Below are 24,856 nucleotides of genomic sequence, written 5' to 3'. Positions count from 1 at the left end.
TTGTAAATTACGATGAACAATAATTAAGCTCACAAGTTGGCTTCTTTAGCAACAAACCATCGTTTGCTGTAACCCACAACCCACATTTTGCACATAATGGTGAGCTGAGGTTCTCTGAAAGCAAGATATAAGCCAGGAGAAGAGGGGCAGGATGGCCCAAGCCCCATTTTGCTTGGGCTCAAGTGAGCTACTGGCTCAAGTATCCCTCTGGCACAACCGAGAAGGAATTTGCAGGTTAACCACAGCCTACCGTGTCATCCAAACCAGTAACTGCAATTGGCAATAATGGGGGGTTGATTTCCCCAAGCCAGCTTCTGAAGCAAGCAGCAACCATGTGGGAGGAAGGGGCGGGGTGAGCACCTGAGTATGAGGCTGGCTAAGGCATGTTCCTGCTTACGCACTTCACACTAAACCGTGGTTTAGCGTAACCATTCTTTGGTTCCATAGCAACAAATTCACTTAAACACACATCTGTTCATTTATTCAGCACTGAACCTATTCTGATCAGAAGTCCTCATGCCAGGGCAAGTCTGCCCAGGTAAGGCTTTGCTACAACAGAGGTTAACACTACGAACCGAAGCAAGGGTTACCCAGTTACAACGAAAGAGATTATAGCAGCCTTGATTGCTCACCCCCTGCACATGTTCACGTTACAGCAAATGCTTCAAGTGCTTGAGCATGGACGGAGGTGGCTGTGCAGAGCCCCATTCAAACGGTGCAACAGGAGCAGCACTGCAGAATTAAACTTTAGAATGTTAGGAAGCATCTACGTGTCCCAATGGCTGTGTGCAAAAAAAGGAGGACACTCAGTTGGCAGCAGGCCCCTTGAGGCAGCTCAGTTATATCACCGTGATACAAGATCAGAACTTGTGCAGTCATGGGCTCGGGTGTCCTGTGATCAAGTCATCACCTTACAGGGCCACCTTGCTTGGTTAGTGCCCGAGAGGCTGAATTTAGAAGGACAACAATGTGCAGTCTTTGTCTCCACAGACATAACGCTAATGTAGAACTCCTAACCTATTGGCCAAGCAGACAGCTCCCCTTTTGAGTTTGCTCCACAGGCTGGGGATCAGTTCTTCAGCTCACCCAGCTTGAGCTTGGCAAAGTCTGTTGCCAGCTTCAGGGCTTCTTCAAGGCAGTCGGTGTTCTTGCCTGTGGCCTGGGCAGAGAGGTCTTTCCCGCCCCCCCTGCCGTCCATCAGCCCAGACACCTGTTGCACCCATTCGCTGGCCTTGAGCCCTTTGCCAACGACCTCCTTAAAAAAAACAGAGACAGCCTGCATTAGAGTTCTGCACCTCTTGGTTCTGAGAGCTGTCAAGAATATACAAGATCCTGTGATGCTCAGGGCTGTGCGTGGAGGGTGTCATTCTCATGTGGGCCCCAGAACTGAACAACTAAACAGCGTGTCCAGATAAGGGTAAACCAGGATAACGAGGGGTCTAGAAACCAAGTCTCATAAGGGAAGAGTTGGGGACTCTCCAATGACAAGGCTTTGAGGAAGGAAAGGGACTTGCTTTCAATTGCCCCCACCATCCCCGCAATCAACTTCTCTCAGAAGGGGCAAGTACGCCTGCAAATTTCATCCAATTCTGCTAAGTTACGGCCTTCCTTGACTTCCCAAATAGTGAGTGGGATTCCCCACACCCCAAATGCAATCTGCCTCACACTGGTACCAAATCTGCTAACTTCCAAAGTGCTTTGGATCGAGGTGAGCTGTCTTCTGAAGTGCCAACTTGGAGTACAAACTGAATTTTCTGGTTGGTGCACACTCCTTACTACAAAGCTTACAGACAAGAGGCCGGATTCTATAGGAGTAGGAAAGCTTCTGTATTTAACACCCTCCAAGGACAAAGAATATTGAGACCAGAGGTGAGGAACCTTTCTATTTCTCCTCTAAAGGCTCAGGGGGAAGTGGCTGGGATTGGGAGGCTCCCCACAGTTGAAGCAGAGCCTATTCCTCCAGCTACCCAAATACATCCACTGAAATTAATGAGCATGACCAAGTTTAGCCTATTAATTTCAGTGGAGCTACTCTGAGTAAAGCTTAGATGAATACCACCTTCTGCCTGGTCAGTTGGTACCCCAAGAGTGCTGAATCCCCACTCCCATCCCCAACCCACCGCGGGTCTACCTGAGGGACTTGGCATAAGCAGGTGATCTTGCTGGCTTCATTATCCACGGTGAACAGCATGGCTGCTGTCTGAGGTGAATGAGTCTTCAACAGCTTCAGAGATTCATTAAGTGCCTGCAGAAAGACACAAGTGTGGTTACAGAGAGCACGTGCTATGCACAGCCACATCCAGTTCTCAGATCTTTGGGGAATTTGCAGTAGATCAGCAATTCCCAGTGGTTTGACAGGAGCAACTTGCTTGCAGCCACAGCAAGTTGCGCAGATTCCCTCCTTGCCCAATGCACCTCCGCCTCCTGTGCAAAGGGCAACGAGAAGGGATTTGGGGGTTACCTTTGCAGAAGCACCACTCTCCATTTCCAGAATGACCAGTGGCTGGTTGGGGTGAGCCTCGATGAGCTGCTTCGTCTTGTCCAGAACCTGAAGGAACAAAGAGAGATCAGGCTGCCTGTCAGGCTCAGGAACGCTGGTGATGGGAGTGGGGAAGAAAGGGAAAGCTCCTCTCAAATGCAAAGGGATGCTTCTTTCGTGTTGCAGAGAACAGAAAAACATAAGCAGCGTGTCAGGCATAAGGATGCAGGTGTGTGGAAATGCACACATTGCTCTTTGGCCAAGGCAAATACACAAAGAGTGGCTGGCAGCAACTGAAATCTGGCAAAAAGATCTGCTGTGTTTGGACTATGCAGCAGATGTATGAGAGTTGGGTGGGTGGGTGGACCTCACAGTCTGCTCTGGTGGTCCAGGCTCTTCCCTCCAGAGAGAGGGAAAAGAAGCTGCAGGTGGGCTTAAGCAGTGGCTGGAGGCTAAAGTCACACAACAGATAGGAGCAGCCACATTTCCCTTTTAAAACAGTCTTAGCGAAGGGGCCCCCCTTTCCTGATCACTGCTTGCATGTGCTTTCAAAAAGGGAACACTGCCATTTCTACCCATTTCCACCCCCTTTGCCTATGACAGTGGGATGGGAGAACTCACTCGTTTCTGGATGTCTGCTTTGCAGGCACGGTCGAGGTCGTCCATCACCTTCTTCAGGGCTTTGAGGGCCTCTCGGAGTTCGTCTTTCTGCCACTGGGGAATGACGGAGATGGCCAGCACCTGCAACCAGAAGGCGGCACTGAAGCTACAGCCTACGTTTCACAAAGGACAAATAATTTGTTGTGTTCCCAGCATGTTCGGTGCGGGTCCAGATGCCTTCCACATTTAAGAACAAAAGGAGAGCCTGCTGGAATGGGCCAGTGGCCTATCTAGTCCACCATCCTGTTAGCAGTGACCCCACCTCTCCCCTCCCCCTGCTCTCGTACCTCGCCAAGGTCTGCGATCTCGCGCTGGACTTCTTTGTTGGGGGCGGTCTGCACCTTCACCTTGTCTTCCAGGTCAGAGAGTAGCTTTTTAAGGATGTCCACTTTCCTCAGTGCCTTGGGAAGAGAAAGGGGGTTCAGGATTTTGAGGTGGCATTGGAAAGAAACGGTGGCTTTTACTCTCCCACAACCATAGCAGGGTGACTGTGGTGTGCCCTGTGGTGTATTCTTGGGGCCAGACGGAGAAGGCTGCACAGCTGTACATAAGTGTCCAGGCCTGCAGGTCCCCAGCCCAGATGTTATTTCCCCATCTCACCCACAGCTTGATCATTGCCCACTGCACCTCCTCACCCCCTACTCACCTTGTGTGCTTCTGCTCCGGTGACAGCCACTATGCGCCGGATGCCCTTGGCAATTGCTTCCTCGGACACAATGACAAAGTGACCGGCGTGAGCAGAATTCTGCAAGTGCCTGTGAAAATATCAGAGACTGAGAAATGCCACGGACATTTACAAGCATCTCCCGAGTAGGCAACTGAGGGAGCTTGACTTCAGAGAGAGGGGGGGAAGATATGGGGATTTTGTTCTGGAAGGAGCGAGGCAGCCTCAGCTTTGGGTACAGGCCAAGATCCCTTCCGGCCAACCCTTTGCTGCGTGGAGTGGCAAGGAGAACAAGCAATAGGCACTCCCATGGGTCCACCATTTGGTAGGGCAGCTCTCTTGCTATGGATCTGAAACTCTCCTCCGTCCCAAGCCCTCCTGCCGGACTTACGTTCCCCCGCAGAACTCGACCGACGTCAGGGCACCTGCACCACTGGAGGGGTCGGCCAGCATATCCTCGATGGGGATTCCGATTGAGACCACGCGCACGGGGTCAGGGTATGTCTCGTCAAACACTGCGCGGAGGCCCTGGATGGCTTTGGCAGCTGCCAGGGGACAGTCTTTGGCATACACCACCTGGGGGACAGACCACGGTGAAGTTAAGGGCAAGGAAGAGCACAGGAAGAGTCTTGCTGGATCAGACTGCAGGCTAGTCTAAAACAAACATATGCACAGGTAAAAAGCAGGGGAAGAGTAAATGAAGCATGTGGGGATAATACTGTTACACCTCATAGGATTGCTGTAAGGATCGATGAGAGAATATAATGGGAAAATCAGAAGAGAAATGCTGTATTTTATTATTATGGCATTTGTTCTGTTGAAGAAAAGGGAATGGAAGAGCCCAGGCCACAAGTGAGAAGGAGCATTCTTTGGAAATGCCTGTTGCCATGCCCTCTTGTCAAAGATTTGGAGGCTTCAAGAGCAGGACCTGCATGTTCTCAGCACCTCAAAGCAGCGGTGGGGAACCCTTTTCAGCCAGGGGGCTGCACTGACTTCTAGCAATCTTCCAGAGGCCACAAGGCAGCAGTGGGTGGGTCCAGAGGAAAGAATGGGCAGTGCAATGAACACAAATTTTATCCCCTCTCTACCCAGGGAAGCAGGAGGTCCTGGTCACAGCACGAAGAACCATTTCAGCCAAGTGAGGACACCCCAAGAGGGGGCAAAGCAGGGCTGGGGAGGGCCCCAAAGGCCAGCTAGGGAGGTCTAGAGGGCTGCATTTTGTCCCTGGGCCCAAGGTTTCCTACCCATGAGACAGATGAACACGCACGCACCAGCCGTACCAAGTTCTCCTCCTACCTTGGCTTCCTGAATCATCTGATTCGCAATTTCTTCCGCCTTCTTGATTTCCTGGGTGGACATGGCTCCCTTGGCTGTGAAATCAAAGCGCAGCCTGTCTGGAGCCACCAAGGAGCCTCGCTGGTCGGCCTCGCCCAGCACAGCTCGTAAGGCAAAGTTGAGGATGTGGGTGGCTGTGTGGTTGCTCATGATGGGCTGCCGCCTGGGCTGTGGGGTGAGAGGAGGAGACGGAAGTGAACAGTGAAGGGAGGAGGAAAGAGGAGGCCGTTCCCCCTCCTCCCTCTGCACTAGTGGCCAAAAGCAGCGGGGACCAGATTGTGGCCCACCCACCAGCTTTGTTCAGGGCTGTGGATTTGTGGAAGAAGATGGGAGGCGGCCCGCTCAATATTTGCATTCAATATCCAGGCTGGTTTTTATTGCTTCTTTTGTTTCTTATATTTTATTTCATTGCACCACAATTTGAATTCTAAGGAATGCAATAAAACTTGAATGTGTAAGAAGCAATAAGAATGTAATGAATGACTAAATGCATAGAAAGAGTGGGATTCTAGTCTGAAACACCTTTGACATCAAATGCACGAGCCACTCACCTCATCGACGTACAGCCGTACAGTGTCTCCCACCTTCAGGCTCCCATAGACGGTGCCCACGTGCAACACGTAACCTCCGCGCACTTGGACATTCTTCACCGTGAACTCTGTCTTCTGAAAAAACCAAAGGCAGACAAGAGCCGATGATGGGCAAAGGCAGTAATGGGAGACCAAGGCCAGGGCAGGGTGGCAGAGACGCACTGGATTTTAAATGCTTATGATCGTGCTGCTTCTCCATCACAAGTCTACAAACCGACTCACGAAAGTAAAAAACATCAGTGACATTTTTAAAAAATCATGTGAAAACTTACTATGCTTATAAAAGTGTTAAAGAAAAAGAAAACAGACGCAAAAATGAAAGCAACAATCAACCAAAGAGCAGGACGTGGTTTTCAAAAGGGGAAAGAGCAGAAGCTGCCCTTGTAAGCACCAGAAATCCTGGTGAAGATGCTCTTGCCTCGGCATCTAGAGGACTGCGTTGGCGACCTCACACGCTTGGAGTGCATTCAACACACGAGGTGCCGACACATAGATGGATCTCTCCATGGTCACCACCCTCTCTGTCTCAAACAACTGACACAGACTTTCCAGACCAGGCAGGTTTAACAAGGGACAGAGATATAGGGAAGGTTGGAGTGCTAGATTCCACTGCGATCCTCTGCCACTATTCTGGGGCAAAATAAGGCAATACGCCACCAATTTCAGAAGCCCCCAAAGCCCTTCCCACTATGAGACTCCGAATCCCAAGGCTCCCAAGCAGGCCCAACGTACATCCTCACTGCCTTCATCCTCCTTGACAAGGTAGCCTTCGTCGTATGTCTGCCCGCCCTGCTCAGCGTAGAAACAGGTGTGGTCCAAGACAACCCCGCACTCTTGGCCTGTTGACACCTCCTCCACAAAGGCCTTCTCCCGGCGGAGGGCTTTGACAGTGGCCACCGCACTACTGAACTCTGCACGTCAGAAAAGAAAAGTGGGAGTTAGCAAAGCAAGAGCCCCTTGCCTGTACCATGACCCTTCCCCTTATAAACAGTCACAAAATTAAACAGAGAAGAAAATTCTGAACCGAAATCTCCTAATGTCAACTTACCCACAAAAAAATTTAATAACAAAAAAACCCCTATCGTTTCCACAGCAAGCTTTTTGGTTCACATTCCTCAATTACTAATGCGTTTTAGGTATAAAAAGTATTGACAAGCGAGTTCCTTCTAACATGTTCCAACCCATCAAGAAAACAATGTGCTGGACGAGAGGGAGCTACTTAGAACCCACCATAACTGCCACTGGGGTCCGATGTGTAGTTGTATTTCAGAGAGTCATCTGTGGCCTCCAAGCCCCTGGACCGGAGTTCTTCAATGGCGTAGATGTCCAGCATGATGAGGTCTTCATCGCCACCTCCCTTGCCCTGAGACTTGAGCTGGGAATGTAAGCAAATTGAGGGTGAAAAGCAGGCCAAGAAGCCCTCGGCATAAAAGCAACCACCTCAGGTACGGGCAACCTGTGGGCCTCCAGATGTTATTCAACACCAATACCCATCAGCCCCAGCCAACATGGGCAGCTGTCAGGAATAACAAAGATCTGGAGGGCACACAGTTGGGGAAGGCTGAGCCCAAAGCTGCCTACCTTGGCAGGCAGCTGCCTTCCTCAAGGTCCCAGGCAAAGATCTCAGGCAGCCTTTTTATCCAAGCAATGTCCTGCCACCCTTCCAATTCCTGGCTTTTGAGGATATGAATTGCATGCTACAAATGCTGCTATCACCCGCCCTTTCCTGTGCAAAGCTGACCAATGGAAGCTGGAGTAGAAGGTGGTAATAAGCAGGAATAGAAGTGCCTTGTGTGGAGTGACTAAGAAATCAAAGAGCCAACTGGACAACCAAAACCCAATGCAACTGAGTGGACCGATGCCTGCCTGCCTGGCTCTGCTTGTGCCTCTAGCTGTCTACATATGATGTTTATCTTCATCAATACATATACTGTGCTCAGTTGGCGATGGCCAAGCCCTACCTGGGCAGACTTCCTCTCCTCCTCAAAACCCTCCATGTCCACCTTCAAGCCTTTCTCTTCTGCAATGAGGCCGGTCAGATCCACAGGGAAACCGTAAGTATCATAGAGCAGCCATGCAGTGTCTCCTGGAGGAGGAAAAGGATTGCAGAAGAGTTAAACCCACAGCACAGCTTCTGATCAGCTCATGCTCCCTGTTGTGGGGTTTCTGCAGGTCTCCTTACTAGGGAAATGATTCTCTCCCATTAACCTGCTCCTTGCAAACACACAGGGCTAGGGGAAACAGGCAAAGCCTTGCCCTCACTTCGCCCCCAAGGGAAAGGAGGGTTGTCCTCTTGTGGCCTGGCCCAGCTCTGTACTGTAAGCGGGACCTGTTTCTCTCCATCCTTCAAACCACCAGCTTCTACTTAAGGCTCAATTCATCACAAAGCTCGCAGTGAGAAACTGGTATTCTCCTCCTGCCCCACCCTATGGACCGGCCAATGAGTTGACTTTCCCCAAGCGGCAGGCAGCTTGGCTCACTTCCTCGCATCAAAGCCATTTCCACGCAGGGGTTGCTGGCCTTGGGCCATACCAGGAATAGTCTTGCAGTCTCCCAAGCTCTGAATCTTCCTGTCGAGGATGCGGCGCCCTCTGTTCAGCGTCTTCAGGAACTGCACCTCCTCTTCGTTGATGACGTCTTTCACCATCTCAGGGTCTTTCTTCAGCTCAGGGAAGGCATCGCCCTGAGAGTAACAGGAGCTGTTAGCTAAGTGAAAGCAGCTCCCTGGCTCCCTCCCTCCCTCCCTCCCAAAACCTGGAAGCTTCAAGAGCAAAGGAAAGGGGACAGGACTACAGATTTACCAGAGACTGCACCACCACGTCTACCAGGCCGGCAAAGAATCCCTTGGGGGCGTTGAGTTTCTCGTGGGCGTAGCGCACAGCACGTCGGAGGATGCGCCTCAGAACATACCTATCCAAGGGGAGCAGAAGGCAGAGGCTGGAATTAGTGGCGCCCTACACTCTGGAAAACACATCAGGGACCCCCAACTTTTCACACCACAAAGGACACTTCCCACTCATCCTGGGCCTCTAACCCTTGTTTCTCAAACCTGGGTCCCAGCTGTTGTAGGACCACAACTCCCATCATCCATGGCCACTGGTCCTGCTAGCTAGGGATGATTGTATTTGTAGTCCAACAGCCAGGGGAGCCAAGTTTGAGAAACACAATGTGAATCCACACATAAACTAGGATCCCGTCCTTCCTGATAAGACCAAGGGCTCCTAACACATCGTTTTGTCATCTTCAGACAACCAACCCATATCAGGGTAACCCCATTCCCACAAGACAACAGGCCAGATTCGGGGTCCCAGGTCAGACAATGTGGCAACAGAAGGGAATGGATGGGGGCTAAAGATGCGGAAAGGGAGGGCAGCCGCTTCTCGCATTGACCACTCAAGGCAGTTTTCCCAATCTGCCTATTGGCAGGGTCGGTCCTGACCATGACTTTCAACCCTAATCAGCTTAGCCACAGATGCTACATCCTTTCTTACCCAGCCCCTCACCACAAAAGCTCCACACAGCCCACTCTCTCACCCCCTGCCGGTGTTATCAGGCCTTCCACCGTCTGAAAGGGCCACTGTGATGGTTCGGGCGTGGTCAGCCAGGACACGATAGGCCATGTCTATGCCATCAGCATCTTCCTCCCCGACCCGCCCAGTGTAGGGCCTGCAGCCAGTGCCCTACAAGGAAGAAGGCATGTAGGTGACATCCAAGAGATGGGAGAGAAATGAAATGGTTAAGGAATCAGAGCAGGTCTAGGAGATTACAGGCATTACGGGTTTTTCTTCTAAGCTGCTCTGACCCTTTGCTTATTACAGTTCTCGCCTCATAATCAAGCTTCTCTGGGCAATGAAATTAAAAGTACACGTCTGACAGAACCCCATGTCAAATAGCAGCATAAAAATTCTTTTTATAAAACCCCAAACCACCAATATCAGGGCAGAGATTAAAACAAATGCAGCCACAATCATATAATCTCACAGAGAGCTACAAAAATCATCCTCTCTGAGCAGCAGTGGGAGATCTCTAACCCACAAGGCTAGAGTTGGCCCATGAGGTTGCTTTGGCCAAGCCACACCCACCTGAGACCTGCCATCAAATGAAGACAGGTAAAGAGATGCATCCCTGCAGAGCGCCGGGTTTGCAGGCACCACTGATCAGCTGAATGCCTCCTGTCACCTGCTGCCACTGTGACTGACCCTGCCCACCTGTCAAGTTTGGGGGCAGGAGAGGTAAGGCTCCAGCCCACCAGCCAGATCCAGATCCTCAGTTCAGTTACAGAGCTAAAACATACAATGTAATGCCACCAGGAACTGGAGAAATTGAGGTGTTAGTATAAATTTTAGAAGATCTGCGTATATTAAAAAAAGACGTTTGTCCCGGGTCAGTCAGCCACACATGAGAACAGAGGAAAGCTACCAAGTTGTGAAATTCAGTGGGAGGAAGGTGAATGTTGTTATGTCCCTGAGCCAGGAGGACCTCAGGGCACTGACAGACACTCCATTTCGAGAGAATCCACATATTGACAGATTTGCTCGCAGTACATCTGGGCAGGTACCTTCTGGATAGCTTCAAAGTAGGGCACGAAGAGATCTGTGTCGTAGTTGGACATCTTGTTCTGAAGCACCGACACCAACCTCTCCAGGCCCATGCCCGTGTCAATGCTCTTCTTGGGAAGAGGTTTCAGGGTCCCATCAGCCTCTCTGGTACAGGAGAGAGGAAGAAAAACGCTCCATGATTCACACAGAATAATGCAAACAGAGGGCTGGTTCAGAACCTTAATAAGCAGAGAGGTGAATGAGCCTATCGCCTGCACTCTCATCCCATTCACTCAAGCATGGAAATGGATCAAAGCATCTCCGCTGATGACAGTTCCCCATTTCACCCAAACCAGGAATTTACTCTTAACAGCTCTGGAACAAACCTGGAGATCAACCCAAGCTCAAACCAAGTCTTCATATCCAGGCTTGTTCCAAAGTTGCTCATCATAGTTTTCCTGGTTTGGATGAAGAGGTCTACAACTAATTAAAGTAACAAAAGTACAGCCCAAATGGGAGCTTCCCTGATTTCGGAGCATCCTGTCACAGCCTATGCAGAAAATAGCAACACAGAACCCTCCCTCACACAACCAACAAGTATATGGTTGCCCTACTGTAATGAATGAGGAGAGGCTGTTTTCTCATATAATATTTATATATTATTTTAGGATCTGTCCCTAGCATCTGCTGTATTGCTGCAAAGATCAGGACAAAATTCTTAGGAATGAAAGGTGAGGAATAAATAGCCACTATCCAGGCCATTCATTATGTTCAACACCTAAATCTGTGAAGACAGGAAAGTTTCCTCACTGGATGTGGAGTCCAGCATTACCTGCAAAGCAGGGGGAGAGGTAACACACCACAGGTGAAAGGCATCAAAGGGAAAGAGGAAGCTGCCTTGAACAGAGTCAGATCACTGGTCCATCAAGCTCATCTTGTTTCTGGTGACTGGCGGTGGCTCTCCGGGATTTTTTTTGACAACCCCACCTGGTCCCAGGATTGAACCTGGGACCTTTTGTAAGAAAAGCACCTGCTCTGCTACTGCACTGCCACCATGCTACAGGAAAGGAAAACAATTCTTGCAGCACCTGTTGTACTGTATGAACACCAGGTTCCAAATCTCCAGCACGTTGGGATCATCTTGATTGACGAGATGGGCGGCATCCCGGCCTCCAATTCGATCGTAGTGCATCTCGCTGCAAGGTCCACATGGCCCAGTGTCTCCCATTTCCCAGAAGTTATCCTTCATGCTGCCCGGAAGAATCCTACTCTCTGCCAAACTGCAAAGAAGGAAATGGCCAGTAATGCAAGGAATTCCACAAGTTACAGATTCCTTGAACAGGCAATATGGAGGAGCCATTTGAACTCTGACTTACTCAGGTAACGTCATCTGAAAAAGTATCACTGTCAGCTTCATCACGTTAATGAACCTTCAACTCTGGCTGCATGTGGAGGCCACACTAAACTATGGCTTAGCAAGATGCAAACAAGCCTAGCCTTCTCCCAGACTCATGCCCCCACTCCTTGGTCAAAAAGAAAACCCCCCACTTTTGACTGACCAGAGTTTGTTGTGTCTGAACCTTGAAAACTATGGTTAATCTTAACTGTTATTTTAAAATCATGGTTTCTGAAGTTGCCTTGTTTAAACTAACCACAGTTAAGATTAACCCACAGTTGTAGGTCCAGACAACATGCCAAGCTGCAGCTAATCTGAAGTGAAGGTGAAAGCTTCCAAACCCCTCCTCCAGGCCACATGGGGAAAGATTAGGCTCATTCGCAACCTTGCTCAAAGGTAAGCATGAAGTCCAAACATAGCCATTGACTAGAAGAGAGAAGCATAGATGCATGGAACTGTCGAGTTGGAAGCGGACCCAAGGGTCCTCTGGTCCAAGTCCCTGCAATGCAGGTATCTCAGCTAAAGAATCCTGGACAGATAGTCATCCAACCTGTTGAACAGCTCTTACTGTCAGAAAGTTATTCTTAACCTTTGATTTGATTCCATTGGCTCGGTTCCCCCCCCCCTTTCTGGAGTAACAGAAAGGCAGCTTGCTCCATCTTCTAAATGACAGCCCTTCAGATATTTGAAGATGGCTCTCATGTCACTTCTCAGTCTCCTCGTCTTCAGGTTAAACATACCCAGCTCCCTCAACCATTCCTCATAAGGCTCATTTTCCAAACCCTGTATCATATTGGTTGCCCTTGAAATTCAGGTCATGGCAACGCTTGGAGACATCAAAAGGCATTTTATAAACAGGATTTCTGGATTTCTGCTTGATTTCTTTGCCCCCTTTGTTTTTTTGTGGAAGACACCAAAGAAATCCTGGGATCATCCTGATGGCCATTCTCTTGCCATTCAGGGAGTGGGTGGCGAGTGCAATTCCCAGTCTTCAAGGCACATAAAGGCAGCTTCTTCCTGCATCCTTTGGATGTCCCAAACTCACCCTAGATCCAGCCAGATTTGCTTGCAATCCAAGTCTGGTTGCAGACCAGCGGCTTCATTCCCACCAAAGTATGTGACATATAGCCTCTCAATAGGGATGCCGAACTCTTTGGTGAGCAGGTCCAGGGCAAACTTGCAAGCCAGCTCCTGAGTGGAAGAAGAAAACAGGGCTGGGAAGGTCTTGACATGGAGAATGACATAATAACTTCTTTGACGAGTTTCAGATACGAGCCTTAAATTCTACAGCACCCACTGCCAGCCAGAACACCGAATCAGTGATGCTCCTGTTCTTACAGTGGCCAATCAGATGCTTGTAGGAAACCAGCAGGTTTCAGGCACCACTTCTGATTGTAGGTTGGCGACACACATGGCAATATTCGTCCACTGAAAATATTCTCTATTAAAGGGGCAAGTTCTGGTTACAGGTAGGTAGCCGTGTTGGTCTGGATCGAAGTAAAATAAAAAAATTCCTTCAGTAGCACCTTAAAGACCAACTAAGTTTTTATTTTGGTATGAGCTTTCGTGTGCATGCACACTTCTTCAGATACACTTCTTCAGAAAGGGGCAAGTTGTTAGCCTAGCATTCATCCTGATGTGCTAGTTTTCTATGCACAAGGATTGTTTCCCCCCTTTCATGTGGAAGTATTCAATCATGTATCTAAGCATACACCTAGATCCTGAAGTAATACAGCCCAGATACTGACCACACCAGAGAAAAGAACTTGCAGCTGCTGTGCAGGAGACTGAGGGTGGGTAGGGTGAGCTGGCCAGGATTTCTAAGGGGAAGGAGACCACTGGAAGGGCAGCATCTATGCACTGCAGTTCCCTGTCTACCCCCAATTCTTACCTTCTTCCTCTCACTGGCCACCACCCACTCATTAAGGCCCAACCTTTTTCTTAGCCCTCTGCTACTCCAACTGTTACCAAACCATTCCTAATTTGTCATAACAAACATTTCAACCAGCATAACCTCTAGATGTATGATCTGCCAGCAGCAGCAGCAGCGTGTGAATGGCTTTAATTCTAAAATATGTGCATTTGCTAAGCATTTTACCAGCTGGTTACCTGCATTTGTACAGGCAAAGGCCACCGGGAATGCCCTCACCTTGAAATAATCTCCGAAAGACCAGGAGCCCAGCATCTCAAAGAAAGTGTGGTGGTAGACGTCCTTGCCAACGTCGTCCAGGTCATTGTGCTTCCCGCCAGCCCGGATGCACTTCTGAGTGTTGGCTGCTCGGGTCAGCTTTGCCATGGGGTGAGAGGGGTCGATTGTGTTGAGGAAGATGGGCTTGAACTGGGAGAGAAGGAAGAAGAAGAAGAAGGCGACTGCCTTCAGCTCAGCCTCTAGGCAGAAGAGGGACTTCAGGCAAACGTGCCAACAGGGACCCAAGAGATCAAATGACACTTCTGTCTGCTTCAAACCTACAGCTGATCAGTGCCATTGGTCAACGCCCCTAGTCCTAGGCATGTAAGAGGGAGTGGGTGGCGCTGTGGTCTAAACCACTGAGCCTCTTGAGCTTGCCGACTGGAAGGTCGGCAGTTCGAATCTGTGTGACAGACGGAACTCCCATTGCTCTGTATCAGCTCCTACCAACCTAGCAGTCTGAAAGCATACCAGCGAGAATAGATAAATAGATACTGCTGCAGCAGGGAGGTAAACGGCGTTACTGTGCGCTCTGGCACTATTTACAGTGTCCCATTGCGCCAGAGGTCATGCCGGCCACATGACCTGGAAAGGCTGCCTGCAGTCAAAAGCCGGTTCCCTCGACCTGCACCCCATAATCTAGTTTGACTGGACTAGTTTGACATAACTGTCTAGGGGTCTTTTACCTTTACCTAAGACAGGGGAGGAAACTTTCTCCAAACAATTTGTAATTCTACAAACGTTTGTTGTGTCTGACCTGATTCATGCCGGCGTTGGCAAAGAGCAGAGTCGGGTCATCCATGGGGATGGTGGCTGAGGAGTGCACATAGGTGTGCTGGTTCTCCACGAAGAAGTTGATGAACCGTTGGCGGATCTCGCTGGCTGTTAACGTCACCTCCATCTTGGGATCACCACTCACACTGGGGAGAACAAAAAAAGGGGGTGGGGAGAGAAAGCAGTTCAAGGCAATGCTGAAAATCCTATATAAAACACCAGCTGGAGCAGCTCAAGTTAGAATTCAGATCTCAGCAGTTGCCGCCAAGGACATCCTCCAATGGCTTCTGGCTAGAGGGTGCAACCCTGACACAATTCAAGGCAGCCTGGCCATCAGTCACCAAACAGCTTGGTTCCTAGCTACCCTGGAAGAGGGGAGGTTTTTCCCATGTTAATCTCTAAGGTCAACTAAAAGCCCTCACATCACAGCTTAGTCCAGCCTCAGGCAGTGCTACTTATGAATTTACATAGGCCTCATCTGCAGTATACATTTAAAATAGTCTTATATTAGCAACACATGACTTCTCTCAAAGAATTCTGGGAACTGCAGTTTGTTAAGGGTGCTAAGAGTCACTTGATCCATCTTCCCCTCACAACAATCACCAGAGTAGTTTAACAATGTGCCCCTCTTCCCAGAGAACTCTGGGAAATGTAGTTCTGTGAGGGGAATGTGGTCCAAGATCTCTCAACACCCTTAATGAACTACAGCTCCCAGGATCATTCGGGGGGGAAGCCATGACTGTTATAAGACATCACTTTAAATGTATAGTGCAAAAAAGGCCATAAACGTACTGTCCATTCCCTATTTTCTTTGTAAAAACCACTATGGGAGAGCAGTTCTCCAGCCCAGAGAACAAAAAACAGCAATTGGCCTATGGCGGCTGCAAGGCCTTGGTAAGGCAGCCCCTTCTACGCAGGCACCCCTGGCTGCTCCTTGCGCCCTTTTGCCACATTCATAATGCTGCCACCACACATCTGACTTCTGTATATCAAGAGTGCCAGAAAGAAGCACAGCAACTATGGGGAAGCGAATAGCTCTCTGGAAGAAGGACAGAGAAAACAGATCTCACCCTTGATCTCTGCTGCAATCTGGCAAATGCAAGCAAAGCTAAACACCTCTCCAGGCTATCCCAGAACCACCCACAAGGTGCCTGCGGAACTGACATAAAGGCCTGCGCTTGGAGGGGAAGGTGAATTCCTAGCCAGGCTTATCAGCTAAATCATACTACAGAGTTGGAAAATTCCTTCCAATACTACAACCAGGCATGACCAAAACTCACCCATAAAATCCTTCTACAGAAGCACATCAGCACTGCCCTATCTCTGTGAGGCAAACTACTACCCTACTTCCCATTCTTACAGGGAACCCTTGAAGGAAAATAAGAGAGACCAGAGCCTACACAAATGGCCCCAACCACAGTGGACCACCAGACAGATGCCAGAATAAAAAACCTTAATTTACCGGGTGAATACAGATGACCAGGCGCCCTGCATCAAAATCTAACCGCAGCACCACCGCGTCAAAACTCGGCAACCTAGTTGCCTCTATTGGCATATCAAGCAGCAAGGTGGATCCTGACGTCCCACCCCCTCCCTAGAGATCTGACCAGGTGCACAAGTGCAGCTGGACTCCTCTTGCTGGGTTGGCAGGAGAAGGGAAGTGGGACAGCTTGCCAAAGGGTAGGTGTGTCAGAGGCGATGCCCTGGTGACTTTTTGCCTTTTTGGCAAAGGCTGCCTTTGCCAACCGGGTGCTGGGGCCGATGGGAGTTGTAGTCTAAAAAAAGAAATCTGGAGGGTCAGTTAGCAAAAACCAGAAAAATGCATAATTTCTCTCGCTGTGTGTGTGTGTGTGTGTGTGTATACACCCACCAACCCACCCACACCCTCCACTCTGACACCACAGAATGAATGAAGTGACTGCTGGCTTCAGAGACCCCGTCTCACGGGCCAGGCAGCTGTGCCTCAACTCAGGGCTGTCACCCCACGCCAGAACCATGAACCAGACTCCCAGAATCCCCCGCGGCTGTGGCCCTCAGGCAGCCCCAGAAGACGCAGCAGGCGGCGGGCAGCGCGGCCTTCCAAAAAGCGAAGGATGAGAAAGACCCCTCAGCCCCCACTCCTTCTTCAGCCCCACTTCCAGCCCAAACGCCTCCGTACCTTTCCTGCCGCTCTCCAGTCAACCTTTCCACGCGGAACCGGAGCGACACTCTTCCACTGCACACCCAGACCTTCTGCGGGTTTCCCCTCCCTTAACCCCGCCCACCCCGTCGGCCAATGAGGCTCAATAGCCGGTCTGCGGGTGCTCAACGCGGCTGCCCGTCAACGTCACGAAGCGCGGCGCTAGCGAGGCGCGGGGGCTGATGCAACGGCTCTGAAACCGCAGTCACGTGGCTCCCCGGGAAAGGGCTGAAGGCGGCGAGGAGGCCGCCATTGTGGGCAGGGCGGACCCTGAGGGGTGTGAGCGAGGGGGTGTAAAGCAAGACGTCGCGGGTGGAGGCTGTTCCTTCTGCGTCTCCTGCCTGATATTTAGGAAGGCGAAGAGTCGGACACGACTAAACGACTAAACAACAACAAACATGTCTGAGTGGATCTTTCTCCTCCTCTCCTCTGCACCCTCCAAATCATCTCTGCAGGGTTGAGAGACCTCCCAGAGAAGATTTTGGGAGTGCACAGGGGCAGGAGGGCTGCTGGTCCCTTCCAACTCTACACTTCTGTGTGATTCCTATTGTGTGTTGTGCAAAGGTAGGGCAGGTCCACGAGAGCATCCCAAATGGTCCGTTGGTTCTCTTCAGAGCACTACTGAGGTGTATCATGCTCACCAGAGGGCGTCCTTGCCCTGTTTGAATAAAGCAGGAGAAAGCAGAATTTCTAGCATAAGCCCCCCAGACTGTTGAGATGGGCATCAGGTACCCAAGTGGCGTTGGCACTTCCTCATTCATATGCTTTAAAACGTTTGTTGACTTTGGGTAGGAGATGTTTTGAAATCCCTTCTGCGTGCAAAAAAAACTGTCCAAATTTGATTTTGGGGGCAACTGCCTCCCCCTGTTCTTTTCCTCTGATTCCAGTTGTTCACCAGAATAAGAACAGAATGTGGTTGCTTCATGCCCAGCCTGGCCCTTCAGATTCAGATCTCAGCCTGGGACTGATCCACCCAGCACGTTTCATGCACTTGCAGCAGTGTAGGGCAGGACGTCTTTGCTAGCTCTCTTCATGACCTGGGTTGGTCCTTGCTCCTGCAGAAAGCCTGTGTGTATCAGGCAATTCTTTGCTGATTGGAATGCACAGTGGGAGAAAAGTTTCAGTGCTAAATGAGTGTTTGGACATGGAGGATGCCTCCATTGTGGAATGCAAAACACAAAAGCTTCAAGGCTTCACCTTGGGAATGACAGAAGGCCTTTGGGAGGAGAGGAATCTCTGGTCTTTCTTGGATTCACTAGTTACAGGTAGGTAGCCGTGACATAAGGGTCCGGTGACTTCTGTTTCAGTGTATCTGAAGAAAGCTCATACCTATGACAAACTTAGTTGGTCTCTAAGGTGCTACTGGAAGGATTTTTTTTTTTTTTTTTTTGGATTCACTGTGAGGGTCGGTGCTCACCAGCCCTTCACTTCTAATGGAAATCCATTTGCTTTAGGACCACCATTTCCGGACAGAAAACATACACAGCTGGCTATGAAAGGAGAACAATCTTTAGACAGCGAGAGACTCTGGGATCATCCACACTTCCCTTTGCCCCACAATTTCTTCTGTTTGGTTTATAGGCAGGGGTCTGAGAGGTTTTTCTTTTGTCCCACTGCTTTCCTTGGGGAGACCCATGATTTACCGCTGAATCAGAACAAAGTCAAGCCGTAGAAAACCCAGTTGATGCTAATTCCCATTCAGCAATAAACCACAGGTTTTCCTGGGGAAAGCTGTGGGACAAAGGAAAAACCTCTCAGACAAATCTGAGGGACAGTGTGGTTGAGCCCTGTGTGCCATCAGGAGTACATGCCTGCTTTCTATCTATGGCGTGTTCTATTTATTTGTTTATTCACTTCATAAAATTTATGCACCACTTGATTGTAAAAAACCTCAAAGCAGTTTACAATGAAAATAAAACATTAAAATTATCAGTAAAAACTACCCTTCCAAAAATGTCAATAAATAAATAAATCAGCAATAAACTAAAAAACATGCATCAACATTCTACATGCCTGGACAGGCTTACCTAAGCAAAAAATTTTCAGCAGGTGCCGAAAAGTGTACTGTGAAAGCTCCTGTCTCGTGTCAATAGGCATGGAGTTCCAGAGTATAATGGAGCTCTGCATGTGCTCAGATACGTCAGGGGCTTTGGCAGTCCTGTTGCTCTCCCAAATATACTTTTCCTATAGCCTACTGTTGTCAAGCCTCAGAACGTTGCATAAAATATATGGGCAAATATTAAGAAATGGGTCCTCAAATAGATGTTTAGCTCCAAAGTGGGTTCTGGGTCTGAAAAGGTTGAAGATACCTGGTCTATACATTTTCTTATTACAAACAAAATAGATCTGAAGGAGGACTGAAGAGGGCTCTAGGGTTATATTTAAACAGCAAATGCCACAGTCCCCCTGCTGACAGTAATTCACTTCAAATGCTTGCAGTTTTTCATTGGCTTTCAGTTTTAGATAGGGCACAGGCTGATGATCAGTTTTCCTCTTGTTTGCTGGAAAGATCAACCATTGAGGATTTTCTCTCTTGCTCTAGAGCAGCCAAGGGCATCAACAGCCACGGCAAAGCTTTGCTCCCTTTGCTTTATCTCAGCAGATTCAAGTGGGAGAAGAATTTATATGGAGAATGTGAAGAGGCCATGTTAAGTTTTCATGTGACCATGGATAATCCTGGCATCTGTTTTTGCAAACTTTTCAGATTGTTTGTTCTTGTAAGTTAATGAAAGAGATGAATTGTTACGATGTAGGCCTTAGTTAGCTAAGCAGGCAACAGACTCCTTAAGTTTTCAAACAAATAAAAGCGAAAGACAATGGGAACCTGTGGCCCTTCTGACCTTGCTCAATGCCCAGTGCTATCTTCCTAGAAAAAGAGGTGCCGGAAATCACCATCAACACCTCTCTTGATCTCTTAGAATGGCAATGGAGAGGTGCCGGAGCCCGGAACCCACCTGAAAGGAGCCAGAACTGAGTTTCTGTGAGTTCCCCTTGAAAAAAAGCACCGCCAGCTCCCATTATCTCTGACGGTTGGGAGTCCAAGAGCCTCTGGAGGGCCACATGGTTCCTATCGTGGAGTTGGAAGGCTGCAACAGCGCATTCTAGCACATGCAGAATGTAAACAAGTCAAAGGACTTTGGTTCAGGCCTAACCTTCCTGGTTTCTGCAGGTAGGCAAACGGCAGGAAACGGCTGTGGAATTTTGCTCTTGCTCAGCCTTGGCTTTCTCCTCTGCTTCTTCCTTGTGACCAAACAGAGTTTGCACATAAAAGCGGGACCTCCCCTTGACCCACCCACCCACCCACCAAGGGCGCCTGCTGGCCAGCTGAAAAACCGCTGGCATGTCCTGTATGTGGCTTAATGTCTTCAGCTCTCTTCTGATTCCACCCAGCTATTTCTGTCCCACACATCAACATTCCTTCTCTCCCTCCCTCGCTTCCAGTGGAAACTGCAAGCAGACGCCACCAACTTAGATGGCTTTAAAAGAGGACCACCGGTAGGTGCATTCATGGCGGAACAAGGCTAACAGGGACTGCTAGCCAGGATGGCTATGCTGTGCCTGCAGAGTTGGAGGCAGCAATTCTTCTGAATACCAGTTGCAGGAAATCTCAGGAGGGAGAGAGGGCCCTTGTGCTCAAATCCTGCTGGCCTCTGTGACGCTGAATAAGATGGGCCATTGGGCTCTTCTGATGGTCTGATGGAACACACACGCTTCTTGAAGGAAGCACGGTGTACCTTAAACCCACAGCCAGACTTTGACTTGAATAAGAAGACACACACCCATTTCTCTAGATAGGACAAAGGAAGGAAGAAAAAAAGTCTTGCCTGGTAGGAGTGGGGAGAAGATCATTTCAAAAGATGGCAATCCAGGGGTGCGAAATAGCTTTCGCCTGCATGCAGTTCTGCCTTTTGTGCAGCTGGTTATAGGACTGGCCTCTTTAAAAGTAACTGCTTTGGTGCATCCTTGGTCCCCTCTCGGCTGCCGCACTAAGTGGGAGGGTGGTGGCAACAACTACTGGAGATTGGCAACACCGCAGGGCTGTTGTGTTGCAGCTGAGCAGCGAAGGGAGTGGGAGAAGCTTCTCTTAGGCTTCTGCTCTTTGTCACACACCCCAGTTCTTGTTTCCCTTGCCTTCTGCCCACTCTCCCCTCTGTGTTGCTCCGTAAAAGCACGCACCTCCCTCTGTGAAGCAGAGCGTTTCCTTCTCTTCTGCGAAGGTTGGGCTTTAGAAAAAGCACTCATATAGCAACACTGCCTCCCTAGAAAAGGGGGAAATGGAAGCCTTTGATCCACAAAAACCACCACTCTAGCCCTGATGGGTGAAAGACTACAAACCTAAATCCCTCCCCTGAGGGCCACCCCACCCCTCAGCCTTCAAGGCCTGAGCCCAGATCCTGCAAAAAGGTGTGAAGAGTCAAGTCCTGCGGAGATCTGGCAGTGCCATCTTCCATGTGTTGTGCAGTGACTAGTGATGTACAGGGTCTTCTTCCATCGTGGCTGTTTCTGCATTACAGCAAAGTCCTGGTGGCAGGAAGTCACCTGCTTGCCCCTGAGCTACAAGGGGAGCCTCCACACAAAAATGTGAGGCCATCAAGAACTATTTTTATTTGCCCCCGCAACCCCAAAAAGGCATCCCAACTAGCATTTATTGATTTGAATACTGTATATTGATGCTCTCCAGCAACTATGTTTCTTCTTAACCCTCAGCTGTTCCACTGTTCCTCCCGTATTTGTGGTGTCTCTTGTACACATTGAGCCGCCCGCACAGAGTCTCTGCCGCTTCTGCTGTCTGCCCCAGAGATCAGTGCCAAGTGAGTTTGAGGCAGCCGTAGCCCCGAGGATGGAATCTCAGGGCTCGATGCCATTCCCAGTTTCCGGTTCAGTAAGGAGCCTCGCTCTCTATCTCGGGAGCCGGCATGTGGTGCAGAAATAATTTTTCCGTTTATTTTTAACTTGCTCGGTAAGCGTGTATGCGTGTGTCTGTGTCCTTCTGTTTTGCAGCGTTTGGTTTCCACTAGCAGAAGCTGTGGGGGCCTTGGGGCAAGCTGCCAACCTCACCAGGGGCTCCTCCTCTTTCTCCCAGGAGACCTGGCCGTCCACAGGGCATCCGCCCCGTGCCTCGGCCAACGTCTGACTTGGATTGCAGGTTGTGGGTGGCAGTTACTGTATGTAACCCTCCTCAGACAACATCAGGTAGTTTTGCATCAGGGAAGCCAAGCAGATTATGGAAGGAAGAAAAATGTGAGACCAAAAGCAAGCCAGGCAAACACTAGAGCTAGTGATAAAGTTATACTCTCCATGCCTTCTGCCACATGACTCAGGGTGCAGAGTAATGTACAGGTATCAGTCTTGGGGGTGGCAGAAGGAGCATGGCCAGAGAATTCATGGGTGAGCAAATATTTGAGTCTGACTCCAATACCAGTATCTCCTATGCACCCACAAAAGGCCTCAGAAAATCTCCCCTCCACAACCTGCAATGCAATACAGTACAAGACAATTTCTTTTCCTGTTCAGCCCTTGCTTCCTCAGATCCCTTCCTGCGTCCAGCCTCCTTGAACATAACTGTTGTCTTCAAATTATTGGTAAGTAGTCATTCTTTGGGACCCAGGTGGCGCTGTGGGTTAAACCACAGAGTCTAGGGCTTGCTGATCAGAAGGTCGGCGGTTCTAATCCCTGCAACGGGGTGAGCTCCCGTTGCTTGGTCCCAGCTCCTGCCCACCTAGCAGTTCAAAAGCACATCAAAGTGCAAGTAGATAAATAGGGACCGCTCCGGCGGGAAGGTAAACGGCGTTTCCGTGCACTGCTCTGGTTCGCCAGAAGCAGCTTTGTCATGCTGGCCACATGACCCGGAAGCTGTCTGCGGACAAACGCCGGCTCCCTCGGCCTATAGAGCGAGATGAGCGCCGCAACCCCAGAGTTGGACACGACTGGACCTGATGGTCAGGGGCCCCTTCACCTTTACAGTACGTTTTTAGTCATTCTTTGGGTGTTCTCAAAACGTCTTTCAGTTGAACATTTATAGGCCATCGTTCTACATTACACAACGCGTTCCAGAACTACTTCTTAGTTTAATTATGGTGGATTTTAATGTGATGGCAGAGAAGGAAGTGTGGCAGCATGGACCCCTTCCAAACTGAGGCTGGACAGTTTAGGAGGTGCTAAGCATTTGCACAACTGGACTGCTGAAGTGTCTGCTGTTCATTTGCAAAAGGAACCACCCCCTAGGCCATCCCCACGTGACCTCTTAGGCTCTGCCCAGGTGCCCAGCCAGGTCTAGGCATCACCAGCCCCCACTGGATGCTGGGAATCGGAGTCCAGAGCGGTCTGGAGGGTGTCACATTGGCTCCCCCTGGCTTAGAATAAACGTAGCAATGGAAATGTTTGCCAGCAAATTCTGGTGCTGCATGCCCCTCCCTCACTTGGGCCCTGGCACTGCTCCTGCCTTGGCCAGAAGCAAAAACGGACCAGGGGCTTTGTTCTGCTGGAAGGTCCAGCAGGGAAGGGGTCAAGGCCCTTCTGCCTCGGAACTACTGTTCCCTTTCCCCAACGCTGCTGCTGCCACCCTGTGCCTGGCATTTCAAGTGGGCAGGGCGGGGAGGGAGGGGGGGAGACAGACAGCCTTTGCTTGTTCTCCTCTCCCTCCAGCCCTCTCCCAGCTTTTCTTCTTCCTGGGCCTCCTTCAGCAGGCGGGAAATAAAAGGTTTTCTGTTCCCTCTATGCTAATAAGCCTGGATGTCTGTGCCACAAGTTGCCTTTCGCTCTCTCTTTCTGCCTGACCTCTGGGAAACGTCCATGGCAAGGAAGGAGAAAGTGGAAATTTGCTGCACACCAAATGGCTGCTTAGAATCGCAGAATGCTAGAGTTGGAAAGGGTCCCCAAGGGGTCATCTAGTCCAGCCCTTGCAATGCTTAGACGTATTTCCCGGCGTTTCTCCATCTTGACAGTGCATCCTTCAGGGGCTCCTTCCAGGCACTGCTGTACCCAACCACAGTTCACTGCAGGCCAGGAAGAAGGTAGGAGTAACTTGCTGGCAGAAGCCCCCTCACCTATTGCTCCCCATCCTGACTCCAGGGAACAGCAGAGCTGTGGGGCAGAGGAAGGAGGGCCCCCACCTGCCTCCTGAGGGACTTAATGGCTCAGTCCCATCAGCCAAGGGCAAAAGGACCCTTGGCACTAGCCAGGTTGCTGGCATAGAGCTCTGCAGGGCAGGCCGCTGCTTCAGCGTAGGACGTATTGCACCCTTTCTTCAAAAAAACCCCCTGCAAATAAATTACTTGGCGAAACTCTGCTACTCCTATGTTTATTATTTTGATATGTTTCTAGCCCACCTCCTCCCCAAGCTGGGATTCAAGGTGGCTTACAACATTTAAAAACATCAATTATAGAATACAGGGTAACTAGTTAGAAACAATAATTGAAATGCTTCCGTGGGAATACCATTTGCCCCAATGGCAGCCCAGTGACCAGAGCCTGCTTCTGATGGCGGGCAAAAGGAAAACCCATTTATTAATTTTTTTTTACAATTGAACTAAGGCCACTGTTTATTTGAACTGCTCTAGTAGGAATTGTCTGTATGACCCAAATGTCTTTGCAAATTCTCCTGTTGCATTTCCAGAGTGTGGAAGATGTCCCTTAAATACGGGACTAATCCTGGAGTGTGAGCTAGTCAGGAGGACGATGGGGGCATTTTCACACATGGAAGAGGAGTGGGTGGTAAAGTATTTTGATCGCTGCTCCGTTCAGGAGACGCAACGTCTCTTGGTTCATAAGATTTGCCCCCTCCTGTTTTTACCCTCACAGCAACCCTGCGAAGCAGGCTGTGCTGAGAGGCATCGTGGTGTCTGAAGCGGAGCATGCCCAGTCACAAGCAGAAAAAGGAAATGCTTTACAGAACAAGTGAGCAGTTTCCTGGATACCAGAGGCTCTTCGGCTGTGATTCCTGCATTGCAGGGGTATGGTTGGACTAGATGACCCCCAGGGGTCCCTTCCAGTTCTACAAGTCTGCAGTTCTATGAAATGCCACTTCATTCCCTCGTCCCCTTCGTCCAGCTAC

At 49.8% G+C, this 24,856-nt stretch overlaps 1 protein-coding gene across 1 annotated transcript; it reads right to left on the bottom strand.

Moving 5' to 3' along the window:
- Positions 1–459: 459 nt before the first annotated feature.
- AARS1 (alanyl-tRNA synthetase 1) lies at positions 460–17,063 on the bottom strand. The gene is made up of 21 exons (XM_035118167.3): positions 16,783–17,063; positions 14,608–14,770; positions 13,812–14,000; positions 12,708–12,853; positions 11,355–11,546; positions 10,287–10,431; positions 9,263–9,408; positions 8,530–8,638; positions 8,261–8,411; positions 7,690–7,814; positions 6,959–7,103; positions 6,461–6,639; positions 5,690–5,803; positions 5,100–5,306; positions 4,195–4,379; positions 3,786–3,894; positions 3,427–3,540; positions 3,101–3,220; positions 2,462–2,548; positions 2,132–2,245; positions 460–1,255 (listed from the first exon to the last, which is right to left on the bottom strand). The coding sequence occupies exons 2-21, from the start codon at positions 14,749–14,751 to the stop codon at positions 1,070–1,072; spliced, it is 2,907 nt and encodes a 968-aa protein (XP_034974058.3). The 5' UTR covers positions 14,752–14,770; positions 16,783–17,063; the 3' UTR covers positions 460–1,069.
- Positions 17,064–24,856: the final 7,793 nt, after the last annotated feature.

Source organism: Zootoca vivipara, chromosome 6 (assembly GCF_965207765.1).
Source record: "Zootoca vivipara chromosome 6, rZooViv2.hap1.1, whole genome shotgun sequence".
Classification (NCBI taxonomy): Eukaryota; Metazoa; Chordata; class Lepidosauria; order Squamata; family Lacertidae; genus Zootoca; species Zootoca vivipara.
The sequence above is the reverse complement of the archived record's forward strand: the minus strand, read 5'-3'. Positions and strand labels throughout refer to the sequence as shown.